This window comes from Ranitomeya variabilis, chromosome 1 (assembly GCF_051348905.1).
Source record: "Ranitomeya variabilis isolate aRanVar5 chromosome 1, aRanVar5.hap1, whole genome shotgun sequence".
Taxonomy (NCBI): Eukaryota; Metazoa; Chordata; class Amphibia; order Anura; family Dendrobatidae; genus Ranitomeya; species Ranitomeya variabilis.
Genome location: NC_135232.1, coordinates 697,425,392 through 697,449,910, shown reverse-complemented (window position 1 = coordinate 697,449,910; position 24,519 = coordinate 697,425,392). Strand labels below are relative to the sequence as shown.

At 45.0% G+C, this 24,519-nt stretch overlaps 1 protein-coding gene across 5 annotated transcripts in view; it reads left to right on the top strand.

Moving 5' to 3' along the window:
* MARK3 (microtubule affinity regulating kinase 3) overlaps positions 1 to 24,519 on the top strand; it is an 87,353-nt gene that overhangs the window by 49,632 nt on the left and 13,202 nt on the right. For all 5 annotated transcript variants that reach the window (XM_077266965.1, XM_077266950.1, XM_077266957.1 and 2 more), the window contains exons 12-15: positions 7,334 to 7,487; positions 7,897 to 8,108; positions 8,719 to 8,822; positions 21,522 to 21,779. In XM_077266965.1, coding sequence (XP_077123080.1) covers positions 7,334 to 7,487; positions 7,897 to 8,108; positions 8,719 to 8,822; positions 21,522 to 21,779 — 728 coding nt within the window. The remainder of the gene's footprint in view (positions 1 to 7,333; positions 7,488 to 7,896; positions 8,109 to 8,718; positions 8,823 to 21,521; positions 21,780 to 24,519) is intronic.

Genomic DNA, 24,519 nt, shown 5'->3' with positions numbered 1-24,519 from the left:
CCAGGGCAAAAGCATCAGTTATTCAAAGCTATAAGCTCTCTGAGAAAAGACAGAGTTTATATTCCGGTCCCTGGAAGCGAAAGGTTTCAAGGTTTTTATTCAAACCTCTTCATTGTTCCAAAGAAGGACGGTACAGTACGGCCCATACTGGACCTAAAACTGCTGAACAGGTTAGTCAGGGTACGACGGTTCCGGATGGAATCGCTTCGTTCTGTCATCGCCTCCATGGAAAAAGGCGAGTTTCTGGCATCTATAGACATCCAGGACACATACCTCCACATTCCTATTTTACCTTCTCACCAAAGGTTTCTTCACTTCGCAGTTCAGGAAGATCACTTCCAATTCGTTGCTCTGCCCTTCGGCCTCGCCACCGCTCCCAGGGTATTCATTCAAGGTCATGGCGGCTGCCGTGGCCATACTTACACCCGAGGAGTGGTGGCGCTCCCGTATTTAGACGATATCCTCATCTAAGGCCCCTCTTTCCGCTCCTGCAAGGAAGCCGTGGCCATCACAATAGATACCCTTTCTCGCCTGGGATGGAAGATAAACTTCAAAAAATCTTCCCCAGTACCGGCTCAGCGAATTTCCTTTCTAGGAATGATACTCGACTCGTCCCGGGGGTTGGTTCTTCTTCCCCCGGAAAAGATCTCTTACAGCGAGAAGCTCTCTCAGCCTCGCTCTCACTCTCTGCGCTTCAGTATGAGAGTCCTCGGCAGGATGGTAGCAGCTATGGAGGCGGTTCCATTTGCCCAACTACACCTCCGTCCTCTACAGCATGCCCTCCTGGCTGTTTGGGACAGGAACCCGTTCTTCCCCAGCGAGTCAGACAGTCTCTCAGGTGGTGGACATTGAAATCCTCCCTGAATCAAGGAAAGTCTTTTCTTCCAGTACACTGGCTGGTTGTGACGACAGACGCCAGTCTTCTAGGCTGGGGAGCGGTGTTCCTTCATCACACTGCTCAGGGCCACTGGTCCCCCCAGGAATCACGCCTTCCAATCAACATCTTGGAAATCGGGGCGATCAGGCTGGCACTTCTCCAGTTCCATCCCTTCTAGCAGGTCGCCCAGTCGGGATTCAGTCCGACAACGCCACTGCAGTGGCATACATCAACCGCCAAGGGGGAACCCGCAGCAGGGCGGCCATGACAGAGGTAGTCCACATCCTCCGATGGGCCGAGGAAGAAAGTTGCTTTTCTAGTTGCGGTCACCTCTATCAGACGAGTCTCCGAGCTGGCAGCTCTGTCCTCTCAAGTTCCGTTCCTGAATTTTCATCAGGATAAGGTGGTTTTGAGGACATCCCCGTCTTTTCTACCGAAAGTTGTATCCTCTTTTCATCTCAATGAGGAGATTGTCTTACCCTCACTCTGTCCGGCACCAGTCCATCGCATCGAGAAGGCCCTTCACACACTGGATTTAGTGAGAGCTCTTAGGAGATACATCTCGTGGACAGTGTCTTTCCGCAAGTCAGATGCCCTATTTGTGCTCCCGGAAGGACCGAGGAAAGGGTTTCCCACTTCCAAGGCGACAATAGCCAAATGGATCCGTTCGGCTATTCAGGAGTCCTACAGAGTCAGAGGTCTTCCTGTCCCAGCAGGGATTAAGGCTCACTCCACTCGGTCAGTGGGTGCATCTTGGGCCATCCGGCACCAAGCTTCGGCAGCACAAGTTTGTAAGGCTGCGACTTGGTCCAGCCTGCATACCTTTACAAAATATTACCATATTCACTCTCAGGCCTCGGCAGATGCAACCGTCGGCAGACTACTTTTGCAAGCGGCTGTGCCGCATCTGTAACTTGTGGGTGCAAGTAGCAATTGCAGTTGTTTCCCACCCAGGGACTGCTTTAGGACGTCCCATGGTCCTGTGTCCCCCAATGAGGCGTAGGAGAAAAGGAGATTTTTGTGTACTCACCGTAAAATCCTTTTCTCTGAGCCAATCATTGGGGGACACAGCACCCACCCTGTTAGCCTATTGGCTTTGGTTTTTGTTGAGTTAATTTACTTTTTGACATAGTTCATCCTTGTTAAATATTAAGCTCCTACTGCTTTGTTACCGAACTGGTTTACTGAGAGCCAGCAGGAGGGTGTATACTGCAGAGGAGGGAGCTATTCTTTCTGTGTTTACTTAGTGTCCTCCTAGTGGCAGCAGCATAACACCCATGGTCCTGTGTCCCCCAATGATTGGCTCGGAGAAAAGGATTTTACGGTGAGTACCCAAAAATCTCCTTTTTCATAGTCATGAAAATACAGAAATTTCTTTAAATGAGAAGGTGTCCAAACTTTTCGTCTGTACTATGTGTGTGTGTGTGTGTGTGTGTGTGTGTGTGTGTGTGTGTATACACACACACACACACACACACACACACACACACACACACACACACACACACACACACACACACACACCAGAATTATTAGGCAAGTTGTATTTTAGAGGATTATCTTTATTATTGATCAACAACTATGTTCTCAATCAACCCAAAAGACTCATAAATATCAAAGCTTAATATTTTTGGAAGTTGGAGTGGTTTTTTTTTAGATTTGGCTATCTTAGGAGTATATCTGTCTGTGCAGGTAACTATTACTGTGCAGAATTATTAGGCAACTTAATAAAAACCAAATATGTTCCCATCTCACTTGTTTATTTTCACCAGGTAAACCAATATAACTGCACAAAATTTAGAAATAAACATTACTGACATGCAAAAACAAAACCCCAAAAAATTAGTGACCAATATAGCCACCTTTCTTTATGATGACACTCAACAGCCTTCCATCCAAAGATTCTGTCAGTTGCTTGATATGTTTACGATCAACATTGCGTGCAGCAGCCATCACAGCCTCCCAGACACTGTTCTGAGAGGTGGACTGTTTTCCCTCCCTGTAGATCTTGCATTTTGAAGGACCACAGGTTCTCTATGGGGTTCAGATCAGGTGAACAAGGGGGTTATGTCATTATTTTTTCTTCTTTGAGACCTTTACTGGCCAGCCACGCTGTGGAGTAGTTGGAGGCATGTGATGGAGCATTGTCCTGCATGAAAATCATGTTTTTCTTGAACGATACCTACTTTTTCCTGCACCACTGCTTGAAGAATTTGTCTTCCAGAAACTGGCAGTAGGTCTGGGAGTTGAGCTTCACTCCATCCTCAACCCAATAAGGTCCCACAAGTTCATCTTTGATGATACCAGCCCATACCAGTACCCCACCTCCACCTTGCTGGCGTCTGAGTGAAGCTCTCTGCTCTTTACTGATCCAGCCTCTGGCCCATCCATCTGGCCCATCAAGAGTCACTCTCATTTCATCAGTCCATAAAACCTTTGAAAAGTCAGTCTTAAGATATTTCTTGGCCCAGTCTTGACATTTTATCTTATGTTTCTTATTGAAAGGTGGTCGTTTTTCAGCCTTCCTTACCTTGGCCATGTCCCTGAGTATCGCACACCTTGTGCTTTTTGTTACTCCAGTAACGTTGCAGCTCTATAATATGGCAAAACTGGTGGCAAATGGCATCTTGGCAGCTTCACGCTTGATTTTCCTCAATTCATGGGCAGTTATTTTGTGCCTTTTTTTGCCCAACATGCTTCTTGTGACCCTGTTGGCTATTTGCCATGAAACGCTTGATTGGTCGGTGATCACGCTTCAAAGGTTTGGCAATTTCAAGACTGCTGCATCCCCCTGCAAGACATCTCACAATTTTGGACTTTTCAGACCCCGTCAAATTTCTCTTCTGACCCATTTTGCCAAAGGAAAGGAAGTTGCCTAATAATTAAGCACACCTTATATAGTGTTTTGATGTCATTAGACAACACCCCTCCTCATTACAGAGATGCACATCACCTGATTTACTTAATTGGTAGTTGGCTCTCAGGTCTGAACAGCTTGGAGTAGGACAACATGTATAAAAAGTATCGTGATCAAAATACAATTTGCCTAATAATTCTGCACACAGTGCGTGTATGTATATATATATATATATATATGTATAATCAGCACAAAAAAGTGGACTTTATTGCCCAAACGGCGTGGCAACGTTTCGGATATAGATAGAGAGAGAGATAAAAAGAACACAGCAGCACATGTACATGAATCTAGGCCATGTGAAAACAGACAAATATTCAATATGAATTATACTTCTCAAAAATATTTTTCACAAATGTTTTCAAAAATGTTTTCAATAAAACTTACAGTAATAGATGAAATGAAGATTCTTAGCCCATAAATTGGCCAATTCATGTGTGCCCATCAACCACGGCAAGGTGATCACCCTCTGATGTGTCCTACTCTACCGTACATGCCACTCTTGGGCCACCAGCCTACAACTATGGACAAAACATGTCACTCTGGGCTAAACCTACAATTTATGGGCACAAAGAAAAATTACACCAATAAATACGTATATATATGTAAAAACAAAATAATTACTTATTTTGTGTCCCCATATCAAGAACGATCTTCTCTAAGACTCACTTAAAACCTAAAGTAAACACTGTTAAAATGGCAAAGACTTTGCATTTCCTTCCATTTTTTGGTTGACTGTGATAAAACAATCAAGTCGTACGCAAAAAACAAGCCACCAAATAGCTCCATCAGCAGAGAAATGTTATAGCTCTCAGAATAAAGCAATACATAAACAATGCTTTTTTCATATAAAATTGTTTTGTGTAAAAGCGGCAAAACATAAAAATATATATGGTAGGCACTGTAGTCATACTGATCCCAACAATAAAGTTGTCTTATCCCTTTTACCACACGGTTAACTGCGTAAAAAAAGGAACATTTCTGAATAGCTGTTTATTTTTGTCTCCCAAAAAGCGAAATAGAAAACGATTAAAAAGAATGTTGTGCCTGAAAATATTACCAGCAAAAACTCGCATCTCATCTCAAAGAAAACAAGCCCCCTTTTTGACTGTCGGCAGAGGACAAAAAAATATGGTTGCAAAAGACTATATTGTGAAAAAGCTTTTTTTTAATGTGGGATAAAAAAAAAAAAAGTATAAATCTGGTATAGCTGTAATCGCACCGACCCAAAGACTAAAGCCTTTTAATCACTTATATGGCATGAGGAACAGTATAAAAAATCCAATTCTTAATCTAAGTTAATTCTGCCTTGCAAAGATTGCAGTAAGGCTCAGCTCACCTTTATGCTTCACTCTGCGCTGAGTTCTTACACCAGGGTTTTTGTGTAAATCTGTGAAAAACTTGATTCGGACAAAAAAATCCCAGATTGAAAAATTCCTATGAGGCAGATGGAGGCACTGTGGACTAGATCTGGCCTGTGTCAATATTTAGTCATGCACAAAAGCGCAGTCAAACACCGTTTTATGTATCTTTATGGAAACACTAACTGCGGAACAGAGGCCAGTCTGAGTCCAGAGTAACACTGCCGCCTCATTAGTGAATGGATTGGTTGGAGCTGTCATCTTAGTCACTTATTTTGATCATGTAAATGGTAACGCCGATGTAAGTGCTCAGTATAGAGCGCAGGATAAATGTGAACTGATCAAAAATATTCTGTACCCCAAAATGTTCCTAATAAAATCTTCAAATCAACCCACAAAAAACAAGTCCCCACTCAAATACGTCATTTGTTAACAGAAATAGAGGGGGTAACACACAGGCTCTGGAAAAGCGCCATAGCTTCACCCAAAAAGAAAAATTCCACAAAATTATTGTAGCTAGGAGAGCCCACTTAATTTAGGGGGTCCATGACTCCAGAAACACAATATATTGGGCATTACAATGGCATATTTGCAATTTTAATTCTGCAACATTCACTTCATTTGATTCCAGGGTTTTTTTTCCAGAAACAAAATGGTCACTACATCCATAGATGAATTCCCAGAGGAGTGCAATTTACAAAATGTGGTCACTTGAGGGGAGATTCTGTAATTCTGGCACTTAGAGGCTCTGCAAATGGAGTCCACAAACTAGACTAGGAAAATCTGTTCTCCGAAAGTCAAATTACGCTTCTTTCACGAGCCCTGCTGTGTGGCCGAAAGATACTGAATGTGAGGTATTGCCATCTTCAGGAGGAATTGTGTAATACTTTATGGAGTCATTTTTGCCCATTTCCCCTTGTGAAAATTGGAAATCTAAGGCTAAAATATTTGTGGCAAAAATGTAATATTTTCTTCACCGGCCAATAGTAATAAAATTTTGTGCGCCTGTGGTGTCACTATGCTCACTTCAACCTTAGATGAATTCATTGAGAGGGGTAGTTTGTAAAATACTTTCACTTATGAGGGGCTTCTGCTGTTCTGGCACCTCATGGGCCATACCAATGTGACAAATTACCCGCAACCCATTCCAGAAAAATGTACTGTTATATGGCGCTCCTTCCCTTCTGAGTTTTGCACTGTGCCTGAAAAGATGTTTTCAACCACATATGGGGTGTTATTGAACTCAGGAGAAATGCCTTTTTGAAAATTGAAAACTTGGGGCCAAAGCAACTTATTAATGGAAAAAAACAATTTTTCATTTTCACAGCCCAATGTTACACAATTCCATGAGTTACCTGAGGGTTAAAAATGCTCACTACAACACTAGATGAATTCCTTGAGGTGTGGTTTCCAGAATTTGGGTAACTTCTGAGGGGTTTCTGCTTTTTTTTTTTTTTTTTTTTTTGGCATGTCAAGGGTTCGTCAAATGTGACATGTCATCCACAATCTATTGCAGCCAAAATGGCACTCCAAAACTCAAGTACCATCCCTCCCCTGCCACACACCCAAAGAGTAGTTTATGACAAGATTTGTGGTATCAAACAAAATGTACGGCCCAGTTTATCTAGCTACCCTTGTGAAAATGACATAAATGCGGCTAAAGCAAAACATTTAAGGAAAAAAAATGTAATTCTTCATTGCCACAGCATGATGTTATACAATTCTGTGAATCATGTGTGGGTTCACAATGCTCACTGCACCCCTAGATAAATTGAGTGGTTTCATTTCCAAAATAGGGTCACTTGTGGGGGGTTTCTACTGTTTTGGCATGTCAGGGGCTCTTCAAATGCATCATTGCGTCGTCAATCTATTTCAGCCAAAATTATGCTCCAAAAGTCACACTACTCATTCCCTTCTGAGCCCTGCTGTGCACCCAAAAGTAGTTTTCCCCCACATATGGGGTATCGTTGTACTCAGGAGAAATTGCACAACAAACTGTATTGTCCATTTTCTCCTGCAACTCTTGCTAAAATGAAAAATGTGCAGCTAAAGCAGCAATTTTGTGTAACTATAATTGCATTTTTAATTTTCACATCCTAATGTCATAAAATTCTATGAAGCCCCTGTGGATTTAAGATGGCCTCTGCACCCCTAGATGAATTCCTTGTGTTTCATTCACAGTTGGATGCCAGTGATTCCAGCTCTAGCAGCAACTTGTCACTTGCTAAAGTCAGACCGAGCAGCGATCTGAACAACAGCACTGGGCAGTCCCCTCTCCACAAGGTGCAGCGAAGCATCTCTTCCGGCCAGAAACAGAGACGGTACAGTGATCACGGTGAGTGGGACCCTCGTAATTTACTACTTGCCAATCGATACTCCCTAAAACATGGGGCCAAGGTGGATTTATGTATGTATGATATATTGCTTTATATATTGTGCATGTATTATTATATTCCTTGAAAGTTGGAATACTTATATAAAAGTTTAGGTAGAGCAGCTTCTGGTTTTCCTTGCCGGTGATGATATATTTTCTCTAAAATGGGCAACATGGGGTGGTTTATAGACTGGAGGAGCAAGTAGGTTTGTGGCACTGTTGACTTCGCCAGGATCCGAGATTGGTGCCCATCTGTAGATGCTGGAAGGCTGAAGTCCTCTGAGCCAGCGAGTCCTAATTAACAATTTTTCCTAATTATCTGATATAAGCTCAACTTAAACTAATTCTAATCTTTGTCTCCCGGCTCTAGCTGGCCCCGCCATCCCTGCTGTTACAGTTTACCCCAAACGAAGCCAGACAAGCACTACCGATAACGATCTGAAGGAAGAGGTGCAGTCTCGAAAACCAAGTAGTGCGGTTAGCGGCCGAGGAGTCACTCCTCCGAGCCCAATGCTCGGCAACGCCAACAACCCCAATAAAGCCGATATCCCCGATCGGAAGAAGAGTTCGGTTGTTCCCACTGTAAGTATCAAGGACCCGCTGCTCGTCTTGTCCAGAAAGTGAGTCCTAATGGGACTTTTGATGTATTAGCTATGGGTTTTCCGCAGCAGATTTGCAGCATTAATATACACTCCTAAGAGCATGGATTCTCGTGTGGATTTACAGTGAAGAGCGAAGTTCATGGTGAACGTCTGCGCGTAATGTGACAGATGTTAAATCTACAGTGTTGGTCAATTTCCTGTGGATTTTCAGTATGAACAATCCCTAAAGCTTTTTTGTATTTAATGCCGTGTTGACGGTGACTGTTCCCATTACTTAACCTTTCCTAGTGCATATATTTTTTTTTCTTTCTTACTCCTCCTCCCTCCTGAAAGTGTTGAGCCTGCCAAAAATCCTGGGTTCCAGCTTCACCCTTCTTCTTGCTCTGGGAAAATAACTTGAGCTAAGAAACTGAAACTTAAACAGGATTAGATTGTGCCCCAAACCCTCCTGGCAAAATTGTAAATGTTAAAGGTGGAAGTCTAGGTCAGAGTTCAAGAATTGTGCGGAGTGAGAGGGCGCTTGTACTTTTTTTTTTTTTTTTTTTCCTTATGTTTAACCCACATCGGCCTTTTTTCCTTCCCCAACTTAGAGTAATTCAACGTCCAGCGGAATGACTCGTCGAAATACTTACGTGTGCAGTGAGCGCGCCTCCACCGATCGACATTCGGTCATTCAAAATGGCAAAGAAAACAGGTAAGACTTCCTTTTCCAGGACCCCAATAGTAGATGATGCCAAGTAATACAGTTTATGTGCACACATTTATAATAGGGCAAACATGTTTAGAAGGACAATTTCCAATTTTTAATGCAATCGCCTAACCAGAGGATGGATGATGACTTTCATATCCGTGGGACTCCTATGTGGCTCTCGGAGTTGTGGTGGACGCACATTTGCACAACTGCTCCGGACTTTTTTGACGTGACTGTTGGAGATATGTTTTTTGTCAGTCTTGTTAAGAATTGTGAATAGTTTAGATCCCCCCCCCCCCCCCCCCACCAACCATCTGCAAGTTATCACCCATTCTTTGAAAAGGAGAGTTGGAAATGACCCTTTAAGTATAGTTGAGCAAAAAGGTTTGCTGGACCGTTTGTAGTCCATGGCCACTCGACCAGAGCCCTGCGGGGCCACCACCTGACCGCTGGCTTGCCCGATTATTAGGCTTGACATCACAAATATGTTGTGACCTCACACCAGATCTACTAATCGGTTTGTGGGGCTGTGTTCCCGCGGCCATAAACTGTCTTGGCCCTCCGGACAGTGCCCTGCAAACATTTTTGCTCACCTCTTCTTTAGATTACTGCAACTCCTTATTTCTATTCCCTTGATGAGACCTTTCCAGTAGAATTATAGCAAATACGTGTAGAAAAGCTTTTGCTGTAAATTTGCATAATGGCAGCTGACATGGTAGAGAGATGTCGGTGAATTGAAGCAGGCAGCTTGTCGCATACCCCCATGGCAAGCGGCAGACAAAAGGAGGAACATTTTACAAGCTGCTCACCTCCTTTAAAGTTTAACATTTATTTTTAATTATGCCCAGAAGCCCTAAAAGTCTGAATTTATAGCACTTAGCTTAAAAATGAAACTAGGGACCAGAAATGATATGTTCGAAATGGAAGTGCAGGGAAGTTATTTATTTTAGTGGCAGGACTGTCTGTGGTATTGTTTTGGGGTTTTTTGTTTTTCTTTTTATAGTCTTCCTTTTTGTGCTTTTTGCTATAATTTGCGCCTGTGTTATTATGAGTCCATTCTACTTTGTCTGCCCAAACCTATTTCTACCCCCTCCCCACCATCACAGCCTGACGGGAATTTTCGCTTACGCAACTAGTCCTGCCTCAGTATGTGCCATATCGTCAATCTTTGCTCGGCTGCGGCATCCGAAATCAATGTCCATGTCCGCCTCCAGGCACTCCGAGACGTTGCCGACAAATCCCAGTGAAGCCGAACACTTCGGGCCCGCGTAAGAATGATTTAAAATGACCGCACAAAAAAATAAAACTTAAAATCCTTAAAAATAAAAAAGTATCTGTCAAATTAACATATTACCCATCGCCCCCTTAAGTGTCCTGGTGTCTCCCACCCTGTCGTGGTTCAAGGCCTTTGTTGCATTTCCCTTTTGAGTCCATTGTAATTTTTTTTTGTCATTTTTTTGTAGCTTAAGCCGTTCAGTGTCCCTCATGGTAATAATGATGTCCTCTGTGGAAACCCAACTAAAGTATATTTCTTTATCCATTTCTACAATACCTGCTAGTTTGTTTTTTCGTGTTGCACTTATGGGGGTCAAGCGGGGCTAAGATATTGATGACCTATTTTTAGTTAATCATTTTGGATCCAACCCCCGGCACTACCATGACTGCTCCTTAAAAGCCCGGCTCCATACCCTGTATAATGCCCGTGTGCAGCACAGCTCCTATTCATTTAATGGGGGGCTGATCTGTAGTACCTGGGAACTGCCACTACATTTAATGGTGCTGTGTTTTTGTTCTTTTTGTTTTTTTGCTGCAGCTGATCGTTGGGGCTGGCCAGGACCACTGCTGATTCTACAGATTGGGACTTAATATCTTGGTCCCTAACAGCCTCTTTACCATAAAGTGCAACAATGGCCATGTCGAGTTTTAAGAACCCCAAATCTGTGACATGACCCTTTCTATGTGTAACATGTGTGAATTCGAACCTCACTGAGATGTTGTCAATCCCCCCGTTTTAATACCAAAGAATCAGCTTTTCTATTACTTTGTATAGACTTAATGCGCACCTCCACCTAGAAACTACCTATGGCTGTACTACTGATCCCATTCTCCACTCCTGCCATCGTCAGTGGTCTAAGATAGATATATATATATATATATATATATATATATATATATATATATATATATATATATATATATATATATATATATATATATATATATATATATATATATATATATATATATATATTAGTCCTGTAGGGAAGTTAGGTGGTAACTAGTGATGAGCGAATGTGGTCTGATGAGGTGTAATCCGAGCATGCTCAGGTGCTAACAGACACTTAAACATGCTCAAAAAATGTTAGTCCCTGCAGCTGCATATCTCGCTGCTGTTCGACAGCCGCAACACAGGCATGGACTGCCTAATAAGGCCGCAAGATATTCAACTGCAGGGACTCAAACATATTTTTGGAACACGGCGAAGTCACTCGATTAGCCTCCGAGCATGCTTAGATAACACCTTATCCCAGCACGTGTGCTCATCACTAATAGTCACCATTGCCACTGATATCTGTTAGCGCAGTGCAAGCACCCTCCTTACAGCAGCCTCTATAGACCCGCTATGAGATGGGAGTGGGGATGTGGGATACTGAACTTCTCGGTTCTGGGATGTGGTGTGCTTTAAGACTTGGTACAGTTTTGTATATTTTTGCATTGACCAACAATCTTAAGTCCGGAGTTTAGCAGGTTTATTGGTTTGGGAACATGGGGTGCATCCGCAGACTATTTTCCATCAGCATATTGCAGTAACAACGCTGTGTATAGAGGGTATCTGCAGCATGTCGATTTATGGTGCAAATATTAAAGGGGTATTCTGGCCCCGATCACCTCTGCACCGGGTGGGACCGATCAAGAATACAGAGATCTGGTGGCTTGCAGATGGTATTGTACACCAGTTTGTTTGTGACGTCACCAACCCCGATCGCCACCCAACTGGGCCGGATTACCATTCTCTGCACCATTTTCACAACTAAATCCCCAGAGGCTTTTCTGCTGCTGATGGTGCTCAGCAGTAACGTACCCAGTGCACATACTCTCTAATGGTGCTCAGGACGACTGTTGTGACTTAATGTGACAATTGCACAGCACATTTCCAGTTTCCCTAAAACAGATGAGTAGATTTGGGATTTACCAAAAGCTTAGATTTTTTTATTCCTTTGAAAAGGTTATCCCCATCTAAAATAATCAGCCTATCGTTAGGTTCTTCCATGGGGTCCCACCTTACTGATATTGAGGAGCATCAATGTAGGGAATAGTCTTTTGTGTTTTTTTTGTTTGTTTTTTTGCACATAGCTTCAGCAACTGCTTACATGTAAGGGGTGTTCCCATCCCGTACACTAAAGGTACCGTTACACTAAACGATTTACCAACGATCACGACCAGCGATATGACCTGGCCATGATCGTTGGTAAGTCGTTGTGTGGTCGCTGGGGAGCTGTCACACAGACAGCTCTCTCCAGCGACCAACGATCAGGGGAACGACTTCGGCATCGATGAAACTGTCTTCAGCGATGCCGAAGTCCCCCTGCAGCACCCGGGTAACCAGGGTAAACATCGGGTTACTAAGTGCAGGGCCGCGCTTAGTAACCCGATATTTACCCTGGTTACCATTGTAAAAGTAAAAAAAAACAAACAAACAAAAAAAAAACACTACATACTCACATTCTGATGTCTGTCACGTCCCCCGCCGGCGTCCACAGGGTTAAAACTGCTTTCGGCAGGAGCGCGTGCTAATGCTGCGCTGCTGCCGAGAGCTTCCTGCACTGAATGTGTCAGTGCCGGCAGTAACAGCGGTGACGTCACCGCTGTGCTCTGCTTTACGGCCGGCGCTGACAGTCAGTGCAGGAAGCTCGGCAGCATTAGCAAGCGCTCCTGCCGAAAGCAGTTTTAACCCTGTGGACGCCGGGGGACGTGACAGACATCAGAATGTGAGCATGTAGTGTTTTTTTTTTTTTTTTTTTAACTTTTACTATGGTAACCAGGGTAAATATCGGGTTACTAAGCGTGGCCCTGCACTTAGTAACCCGATGTTTACCCTGGTTACAAGTGAACACATCGCTGGATCGGCGTCACACACACCGATCCAGCGATGACAGCGGGTGATCAGCGACGAACTAAAGCTCTGGACTTCTAGCTCCGACCAGCGATATCACGGCGTGATCCAGAACGCTGCTGCGTGTCAAACACAACGAGATCGCTATCCAGGACGCTGCAACGTCACGGATCGCTGTTGTTCTTGTTGGAAAGTTGCTCAGTGTGAAGGTACCTTTATGGCGCAGGGGATGCGGATACCTCAAAGGGGTCCCGCATCTGTTTTGAAAACGTGGCCCCATTCAACACTGCTGTCAGTAAAGGGGAGGCTGGAGTTCCCATGCAAATGGCAAAAGTTTCCATCTCCTCTCCATAGACAACAGCGCATGTCGGGGTCCGTTCTTAAGACCGTTTCAGGTCCCTCTTTTACATTTCTGAAAGATCCTATAGATATGACATAACTTTAGTGGAATTCCTATATTATATTTAAGTTGCAACACAGTGCAATGAAAGTCAGGGGCCTAGTACACGGGCTGCCTGTGCATAGGGTATAGCAAGTATTACAACCCTGAGTTCTTCCTTGCAGTGGCACTTAAAAATTTGGACACCCCCAGTCTAAATTAGATATTATGAGCAGTTGAAGATGAAATGGATCTCTCAAGTGGCTAAAGATAACACATTTCCTTTAAATTTTAGGCAAAAAAAATGGCGAAGCAGCGGGTCACAGGAGGCAGGAGCTTGTGGCTAACTCCTGTGCCCGCTGCTAAAGAGAAAATAATATTCACTGCATTCCACGCCTATGAGCATGAAAGGCAGTGAATATTTCTCTTTAATAGCGGATATGCTGTTAGCCGCAGCAGCTGGCTTCCTGTAGCTGCCGGCGATGTTGTGTGCCTGCTACTTAAGGCAATGAATAGTCACTGCTCTCCACTCCCATAGGCGTGGAATGCAGTGAATATTCTTTCCTTTTAATAGTGGGCACACGTGAATGCCCGGCAGCTGTGGCTAACGCTGTGCCCTCTATTGAAGAGCAAAGAATATTCACTGCTCTACACACACTGAGTCCCGGCGTGGAGAGCAGTGTGTATTCTGGCAGCTGTCCTTGGCTTGTAAGCAGTGCATTATGTACCTGCCATACGCTGCTTACAAGCGATAGGGGGATATTAGTACAGAATTGACCACACTTTTTGTTTAATTTTTTTTCTAATTTCCTCCTCTAAGGCTGGTTTCACATTTGCGTTTACCTGATCTGCGGACGGCTGCGGACTTCCTCCGTGAAGCCCCGTCCTCGGCCGCACCTCCGCCGCTAGCTCCGCCTACTTCTGCATGCGGCCCGCATGCTGCCTGCGTACCTATCTTTAACATTAGGTACGCAGGTCGTGCGGCTGTATGCGGATGATGCCACATGCGTCGTTTTGACGATGCGGCGACCAGCGTAGGACGCAGCCTGTAGCATTTTTTTTTTTTTTCCGCATCGTCAATACGACGCATGCGGCATCATCCGCATACAGCCGCGCGACCAGCCGTAAATCATGCAACTGATATCTCTGAGCAATAACAAATTCTCGAAGGTCACCCGAGCAACGAATACACTCGCTCATCACCACAACAGACCTTCGGAAAAATTTATAAGACTCTGGAGTTGTGTACATTGTTCTACTGTTCAGAGACACCTGCACAAATACGGCTTTCATGAAAGCATAATTGGAAGAAAACCTCTCCTGTGTCCTCACTATAAAATTCAGAAGTATGCAAAAGAACATCTAAACAAACCCTCACACATTCGGGAAGCAAGTCCTGTGGACCCAATGGAGGTTAAACTAGAAGTCTTTGGCCACAATGATCAAAGGGGGGGAGGGAATAAGGGCACAGAATTTCAGGAAAAGGACATTTCTCTTTCACCTCATTGAGGGACACAGACCATGGGTTGTATGCTGCTTGCCACTAGGAGGCGGACACGAAGTTAACACAAAGTTAGCTCCTCCTCTTCAGTATACACCCTCATGCTGGCTCCCAGAGAACCAGTTCTTGCTTGGTGTCCGTAGGCGGCACACGGACGGGTCTGCTATTCAGACCCAAAACTCTTTATTTTATTTTTACAACGGATCCTCCTCAAGCCGGGAGCAGTCGGTCAGCAGGGGCCGAAAGCACTCTAGAAGCTGTCAGGCACCTAGAAAACAGATCCATAGCACGTCTCCTGAGCAGACTTGTGCCTTGTCGCCTCACAGCTCTCTCGCGCACTCTCTCTCTCTCCTTTAGATCCGGATTCGCCAGACTTTAAAAAGACAGTGGATTCACTTATTGAGACAGTCAACCATACTTTAATGGTTGAGGAAGATCCCGGCTCCTCTCCGGATCACACCTTGTCTTTTAAGAGAACTAAACGCTCTCATTAACTATAGCACTAAATTCCAGATGAATAGCAAATGCCTTATAAGCACAGAGAACGCCCGGATAAAGGCTTCACAGGACAAAGGCCTCTTGAAGCCAAGTATCCTTTTTCAGCTGATCTGAAAAAGGATTGGGCGGAATCTCCGGTGGTAGACGCCCCCAGTATCCCGCCTAGCATCTAAAACTCTCCTGTCAGTGCCAGATGGCTCATCCATCAGACATCCCACGGATCGTCAGATAGAAGTCTTGGCCCGCTCTGCTTTTGAGGCCTCAGGCTCGGCCCTCTATCCATCGTTTGCTGCAGCATGGGTAGCAAAGGCTATGGTTTTCTGGTCAGAGACCTTAGCTAATTCACTTCAAAACAGTAACCTTCCTCCAGAGGCGGCGCAACTTGCCAACCAAATTTCCCAGGCAGGCGATTACCTGGTACACGCATCCTTGGATGCGGCCGTTTGTGCGGCTCAGTCAGCAGCCAATGCCATCTCTATCAGAAGATCTTAAGGCTCAGAGAGTGGAAGGCAGACTCTGCATCAAAAAAGTCTCACCTCCATTCCTTATCAAACCTGTCACTTATTCGGAGAAAAGCTGGATCAGATCATTTCAGATACTACGGGAGGAAAGAGTAAATTCCTTCCCCAACAGAGACTTAGGCTTCCCCTTTCGGAGACGGCCACAAATCCGCTTCCGTTCCTTTCCTTTCACTCCAAGCTTGGCCACTACCACTACTTCGTCCGCTTCAGGACGTTCTCCACGAAGAGATGGAAGAATTCTGGTATCGTACAGACCTAACCAGCAGTGGAAGTCTCGACCCAAACAGTCGAGGCCTAAGGGACCTGGGTCCCAAAGATTTTCCTCACGCTGACTATCAGTGCTATCCGGTCGACACCGGCAGGGTAGGCGGCCGTCTACTTCTTTCGTCAGGTCTGGCTTTCTGTCGTCTCTTAACGAGTGGGTCAGAGATCTGGTGTCTTCCGGATACAAAATCTACTTTACTACGTGCCCCAGTTCACTTTTCTTTCCTTCCCGTCCTCCCTCTTCATAGGCAAGGGCAAGCGCGTTCTCCCGGGACATAGATACTCATTGCGTCACGATGGCGTCATTGTCCCTGTTCCAGAAAGCAAAAAGTTTCAGGGTTTCTATTCAAACCTTTTCGTCGTCCCAAAGAAGGATGGAAAGGTGAGACCCATACTAGACCTCAAACTACTATACAAGTTTGTCAAGGTCCTGTCATTTCCCCATGGAATCTCTGCGTTCAGTTATCTCTTCTCTGGAAGAAGGGGAATTTTTGGCCTCAATCGACATCCGAGACGCTTACTTACACATTCCAATCTTTCCCCCTCACCAGAGATTCCTGCACTTCGCCATTCGCGAACATCACTTCTAATTCACGGCCCTGCCCTTCGGCCTTGCTACTGACCCCAGAGTGTTCACAAAGGTCATGGCGGCCGTCATGTCCATCCTGCACTCTCGGGGCGTGATCGTTCTGCCCTATCTGGACGACCTGTTGATCGAAGGTCCGTCCTTCCACAACTGCGCGGAGTCCGTTCGCATTATTTGCGATACCCTTTCTCACCTGGGCTGGCTTTTAATCTTAAGCAAATCCTCTCCGGTCCCATCCCAGCAGATCTCCCTTCTAGGATTGTCCTTGGACTGGTCTCTGGGGTTGGTAATTCTCCCTCCAGACAATGTCTTAGCCCTTCAACAAGGAGCCCAAGCGCTTCGTCAGTCTACCCCTCACTTCATCTGGTTTGCAATGAGGGTACTAGGAAAGATGGTGGCCGCAATGGAAGCTGTCCCCTTTGCGCAACTGCACCTTCGTCCCCTTCAACACGCCCTTCTGGCAGCTTGGGACAGAAACCCTTTCTCCCTCGACCGAAGGTGCCGCTTATCCCTGCAGGTCAAACAGACTCTCAGGTGGTGGACATTGAACTCTTCCCTCAACCGGAGGAAGTCCTTTCTACCTGTTTAATGGCTAGTGGTGACTACGGATGCCTGTCTTTCGGGCTGGGGAGCAGTCTTCTGCCACCACTGCTCAGGGCCGCTGGTCAATTCGGGAATGAAAGCTACCGATCAACTTTCTGGAGATCCGTGCTATTTGTCTAGCCCTGCAGCACTTCCATCATCTTCTGGCGGGTCACCCCATCCGTATCCAATCAGACAATGCCACAGCTGTGGCATACATCAACCATCAGGAGGGTACCCGCAGCAGGATGGCCATGTCCGAGGTAATTCACTTCCTTCGATGGGCAGAGAACAACTCTGTGATCTCAGCGGTACACATTTCAGGAGTGGAAAACTGAACGGCAGATTTCCTCAGTCATCAGTGTCTCACTTCGGGGGAATGGCAGCTCCATCCGGAAGTCTTCTCCCAGATTTGTCTTCGGTGGGGGATCCCAGACATGGACCTCATGGCGTCCAGACTGAATGCCAAAGTTTCCCAGTTTATAGTGAGGTCTCGTGATCCAAGAGCCGTCGGTGTCGACACCCTGGTTCTTTCATGGCGCCAATTCCGCCTTCCGTACATTTTTTCCTCCTCTCCCATTATTCCCCTCCCATTACTCCCCAGAGTAATCAGGAAAATCAAGGCTGATGGAGTACCAGTGAATTTGGTTACTCCTGATTGGCCTCGCCACGCGTACGCCTCGTCGCCGACATACCCTGGAGACTGCTGGATCGGCCATAGCTGCTCTCCCAGGGCCCCATCTACCACCAGAACTCAGGGGCACTGTGTTTTAACGGTGTGGCCGTTGAATCCTGGGTCTTATCTCAGGCAAGGTTTTTGCAGCAGGTCATTTCCACCATGGTTAGAGCCCGTAAACCCTCATCGGTACGCACTTACCATCGTATTGGAAGACATTTTTTGCTTGGTGCAGGGATCGGGGTCTTTCTCCTCTCGTCTTCTCGGTCCCCACCATTTTAGAGTTTCTACAGGTCGTTCTGGACTCCAGGCTGGCACTCGGCTCTCTCAAGGGCCAAATCTCCGCTATATCAGTCTTATTTCAGAGCCGCATCACATCAAGACTCCAGGTTAAAGCTTATCTTCAGGGGTTGTCACATGTTGCTCCTCCTTATCGCATGCCTTTAGAGCCTTGGGACCTCAACTTAGTGCTAAGCGTCCTTCAGGAATCGCCCTTTGAACCGCTTCATTACATTTAGCTGGTCTTTCTGTCCTGACGATCACGTCGATTAGACGGGTTTCGGAGTTAGCCGCCTAATCCTGCCGGGCGCCTTTCCTTAACTTCCATCAGGACAAGGTTTTCATCAGGCCGTCGTCGTCCTTTTTGCCAAAGGTCGTTTTGTCCTTCCATCTTAACGAGGACATTGTTCTTCCTTCCCTTTGTCTGGATCCTATTCACAGACTTGAAAGAGCTCTCCCCACTCTAGACCTAGTCAGAGCTCTGCGAAGGTACGTCTCAAGGGCGCCATCCTTCTGAAGAAGAGATGCCCTGTTCGTTATCCCGGAAGTTCGCAGGAAAGGTCTTGCCGCTTCTAAGGCCACGATAGCCAGGTGGATTCATTCAACCATTCAGGAGTCATACCGAGTCAGAAGCCAGCCCACCCCATCGGGGATCAGAGCACACTCCACTCGAGCAGTGGGGGTTTCTTGAGCTATTCGGCATCAGGCGATGGGCGGAGCAGGTCTGTATAGCGGCGACTTGGTCCAATTTACATACCTTCCAAAGCACTATAATATTCACGCTAAGGCTTCAGCGGATGCGAGTCTGGGCAGAAGAATTCTGCAGGCAGCGGTGGCGCACATTTAGGCAGTTGTTGCATGAAGCCTAATTCTTTCTGTTGTTCCTACCCAGGGACTGCTTTGGGACGTCCCATGGTCTGTGTCTCCCAATGAGGTGAAGGAGAAACGGGGATTTTTGTGCGCTCACCGTAAAATCCTTTTCTCCGAGCCACTCATTGGGGGACACAGCACCCACCCTGTTAGCCTATTGGCTTATACGGCTTTTGCCTGTTCTTTTAAGTTGACATGTTGTACTCTATGTCGTTACTATTTGTTCCTACTGCTTTTGCACCAAACTGGTTTTCTGGGAGCCAGCATGAGGGTGTATACTGCAGAGGAGGATCTAACTCTTTTTGTGATAACTTAGTGTCAGCCTCCTAGTGGCATGCAGCATACAACCCCTGGTCTGTGTCCCCCAATTAGTGGCTCGGAGAAAAGGATTTTACGGTGAGTACACAAAAATCCCTGTATTGTCTACCTTTAAGCATGGGAGTGGATCAATCATGCTATGGGGTTAAGTTGCAGCCCAACGGCACAGGGAACATTTATTTCACGGGTAAAAGAGAATGGACTCAGTGAAATTTCAACAAATTCTTGATGCAAACATAACACCATCTGTGAAAAGAGGATGGCTTCTACAAATGGATAATAATCCTAAACACAAGTCAAAATCTACAATAGACTACCTCCAAAAGGCGCAAGCTGAAGGTTTTACAATGGCCCCTGACTTGAAACTATGTGGCTAGACCTGAAAATAGCAGTCCATGCAAGACGACCCAGGAAACTCGCAGAACTGGAAGAACTTTCCAAGGAAGAATGGATGAAAATCCCTCAAAAAAGAATTGAACGACTCTTGGCTACAAAAAGCATCTACAAGCTGTAATACTTTCTAAAAGGGGCGCTACCTGGGTGCCCAAACTTTTTTGCTTTGACCCATTTTCCTTTGTGTAATTTTTAAAATGTAAAGGATGAAAATTATTTTTTGCCTAAAATACAAAGTAAACGATAACTTTAACTTTAGGACTTTTAGAGATAATTTCATCTTCAACTTGATTAACTGTTCACAATAACAGTAGAGATTAGCGAACGTGATCAGATAAGGTGTTATCAGAGTATGCTTGTGGGCTAACCGAGTGTCTTCGGCGTGCTCGAAAAATATGTTTGTGTCTCATTGCCTATTTGTTAGACAATCCCTGCATGTGTTGTAACTGTCGAACAGCCACGAGACATGCTGCCGCGGGGACTCTGAACTTATTATTTGAGCAGGCTGAACACACTGGATTATCATCCGAGCATGCTCCAATAACACCTTATCCCAGCACATTCGCTCATCACTAAAAAACAGTAATTTTGACCAGGTTGCCCAGATTTTACATGCCACTGCAAATAGAATCTCAGGAAGATAACTCCTCCTAAGCCTTCTATATGGGCATGCAGGTCTTAGGAAGATGAATAACATGATATGTGATCTGATCTTATTCCAGAGCAATACTTTTTTCTTAATATGTAAACGAGCTTTTAAGATCTATAGGCCGGACATAGATCTCCCCGAGAATCTGCCTCTGAGGCTAACTATGTATGAAAGGAGATGTTACTAGTGTGAGACATGTAATAATTGACAGCCTGCTCCCCCGATCTACATGTCTCACTGGTAACATCTCCTATAATTTGCAATAAGCTCTGGAGGCAGATTCTTGGGAGATCTATGTCTGAACCATAGATCTTAACAGCTCATATACATATTCCAGAGAAATGCATGTTTTTCTCATAAGATATTTCATTGCGGATATCAAGATATCATTTTATTCCACTTCCTGTGACCTTGGGGTTGATCCTACTTTTCAAACAATGCCCCCTTTATGTAGTATAATGCTCGGTGTCACAATAAAAGGTAATGATAGCAGTGTGCCCACTATACAAGAAGTAATGCCACACCCACATAAAAATAAATCTAGTTTGCCTAATCCAAGTGACCACCTTACATAGTGATGCCGACATCTTGTAGGTTCTTGGTTCACCACTGCCTACGAGATGGAGACCGGTGGGGCAGGGAACCTGTGGCTCCCTGCTCTACCATAGGATCTGACTGTATCGGCCTAATGTTTACGTCGATACAGTAGAAAGTGTCTCTTGCACAACTTTTGGGCCCATGGCAACTGCACCCCCATTCCCACCACATCACCCCTAGTGCTGTACAATTCCCTGAGCTCGCCCCCCACAGTGATGGCATATCCCACCATTAAGTAGCCTGATTGCTGGAGTTTTGCTGTAGTAATCGCTTGGCACCATTACCTACATCTCCTGTCACAGACCTGCACCCCATGCTCGGAGGTGTCTGATATCTCCTGAATTTGCATTACCTTTGTGACTCCTCCTGCTCGTCTTGTCACACGCAGCAACTTTTGCATTAGTTGGTCAGTGGTATGTATGTGATTAATTACTGTATGTGATGACAAGCTCACACCTGCCTCTTCTTGTCACAGCACAATCCCAGATCAAAGAACCTCCGTGGCCTCAACGCACAGCATAACAAGCACCACTACTCCAGACCGCATGCGCTTCCCCCGAGGAACCGCTAGCCGAAGCACTTTCCATGGCCAGCTCCGCGAGCGACGCACTGCAACCTACAACGGACCACCCGCCTCGCCCAGTTTATCTCATGAAGCCACCCCTCTGTCACAGACTCGAAGTAGAGGCTCCACTAATCTTTTTAGTAAATTAACATCCAAATTAACTAGAAGGTAAGTTTTTTTTGTGGTATGGGAAGTTTCACCCGTCACTCGCTGCGTGCCATCACTCCCATAAAGATCCCTTCATCGCGGAACTGTATGTTTTGTATCTATATACTTTGTGCCATATTTATAGCCTTGTCCTGTTATTTTTGTGTATTGTCACCAGACTCTGACCCATTCCATGCACCAGCAGCCTTTTTTTTTTTCTTTTTTTTTTATTCGTATCTAAAGGGGTGGGGGGGTCAAAATCCCTGCCCTTGAATTAATGTGTAATTATGTATGCAAATTGCCTCTGCTGAAAAAAAGAGGACTTAACTCTATAGCGCCACCTATTGGAAATTATGGTGATAACATTGGTGAGGGTGTGCTGTTTTATACCTAGTTATCTTATCTGCAGGGGTAGTTTAATGTAAAGCTGATGCTTAACAAGCAGTAAATGTCCATATTTTGATTTCTCAAAGGGGCAGGCTCTCTTTTGCTTTTATCTGAAGCATTGCAAGTAGTCGCAACCTCCAACATGCAGAACAGGAGACAAGTGAAGGGCTGCCCGACTCCTAAGAAATTGTCGGGGTAATATGTCATGGGATCTGTTGGATCTGCTTTTATACTCTGGGCAATTTAAAGGGTAGTTGTAATGTGTGACCACTTCCCTGTAATCCCATTTTGCTTGAGTAAAGGCCACTGCCACATTTTGCAATCATTTTTTTTGCTAATTTACTGCTCGTTAAGTATCGTTACTGCTCGTTAAGTATCTTGCCGTAGTCATACACCGCAGTGCAATATTAAACCAGATGCCTTCTATTTGCTTCTGACCTGGACCCAGGGATGAGAGCGCGGCCCGCTGAGCCATTGAGATGCCGTAAAGTATCCATGTACGGTTGCTTTGTCTCGTAGCGTAGCTTCCCGCTAGTGTAAAGTGTTATCCTAGAATATATAAATGCATTTATCATTTGCAGAAGCTGTTGTAGTTGTAATACTACGGTCTTCACTCCTTGTATCCCCCCTCGCTTGTGTCCACTCTTTCTAGTAGTTTCCTTGATATAAAATATCTAGAAGTTGGATTCTCTGAAACGAATGTACAATGTAACTGTAACACTAAGTCTACCTCCAGGCTTTACCTGCTGCTGTAATCTGGGATTGCACATTAATCTGTTCATTATGGACTCTAGTGTTTTGTGTGGGGAAAGGGGCGAGAGATTTGTTTTATTCTTTTATTTTTTTTTTTGAAGAGGAACATTTTTGAAGCTTACACCTAGGTGACTCATTTTCCCATTTTTTGTGAAAGAGAACCTGTCAGAAGCCTTAAAGGGGGTTTGGGCTGCCCACGAAAGGCGCCATTTAGGGCGGCTGCCCACGAAAGCTGCCAGTCGGGGGTGGGCCATATCCATTTACTACCTTAAAAGTAGATCTGGTCTTTCATTCATTCCAGTGCCCAGAAATATAACTAGTTTGGTGACCCCAGAGCTTCGGACAGCTTCTCTGAGTTGTTTTAATGTATTTCCTTACTTTGCCCCTTTCTTTGCTTTTTCTTGCGCTTACTCCTTTCATCCATAGAATGCAGCTACCAGGATGATGTGCCCTAATAACCGTATATCCGTCTTGGCTTAGTCATATATTCAGGGGGCTTCATCCTGGTTGCCCCCTCTAACGTTACCAGTCTCACAGCAGTACCTCCTGCTTGTTCAGGGCTTACACAGATTTCTGGAAGCATCTAAATTCTGGACAAAAAGGAAGTAATGCAAAATGGTGATCAGAACCTGGTTCATCCCCCTAATAACTAGACCAGAGAGCCCTGCAAGCTGGAGCTTTTCATTGAGTCACGCAACAACCAACTGGTAGTCTACCATTGCTCTCAGGTGAACAATAGCTTCCTCCCTAAGCAGCCTGTCATTTTAGCTCATGCTGCCTCTCTTCCTGTGCTTTACAGTGCAGCACTGCTCTCTGATTCACTCCTTCACCTGCTCACACCATGTTCAGCCGTCCAGCCTGCCCAGTCACTAGGCAGGAGATACAATATGGCTTCCTCCTCAGTGCGTTTCAGGAATGTTCCTCTTCCTCTGACCATCTCTCTCCAGATCTTTTTGCTGTGACTATTGTGTGGTTTAGTGGGAAGAATGATGAAGCTTTAGTGTGAATTGTAGTCCGCAGAGTATTCCTAGAAGAAAAAAAAAAAAAAGTTTTGGGTTTTTTATTTTTCCTGTGCTGCCGGGTGTCGAGTCCTCGAACAAACACCTAACTTGTATTGTCTGTCTTATGATGAAAGTATTCCCGCTGCCTTAATCATGTCTTTAATCATTTTTGGGGGCCAAAAAAAACAACCAAAAAAACCCCAACCTACTAATATAACGGAGACTGAGCCGAACCATTTGTCTTGTACTGTGTTTTGCAATATTTGGAGTTTATGCCGATCTGTTATACATTGATGTCTATGGTCTGTGTGTTCGCCACCATTTACATGAACTCTAAAATCGAAAAAAAGTTCTCAGGGCCAAATAATCAACTCTAAAAGTGATGTACTAAATCCAGCATAAGACCCTCTGGTGAGAGCGGGGGGACATCTGGCAGGTCCAGAGGCTCTAACGTGGAAGAGTCTGATCCCGCCACCGCCGCTGCGTCTCAACTAACAAGCTTGAATTAAATGTCTGTAAAATTAATATTTTTTTTGACACATTAGTTTCGAGCCTAAATTGCTTGTAAAAAACAAACAAAAAGCTTAATAAAACTTTCAGAATGATCATGTTTGTGTGAC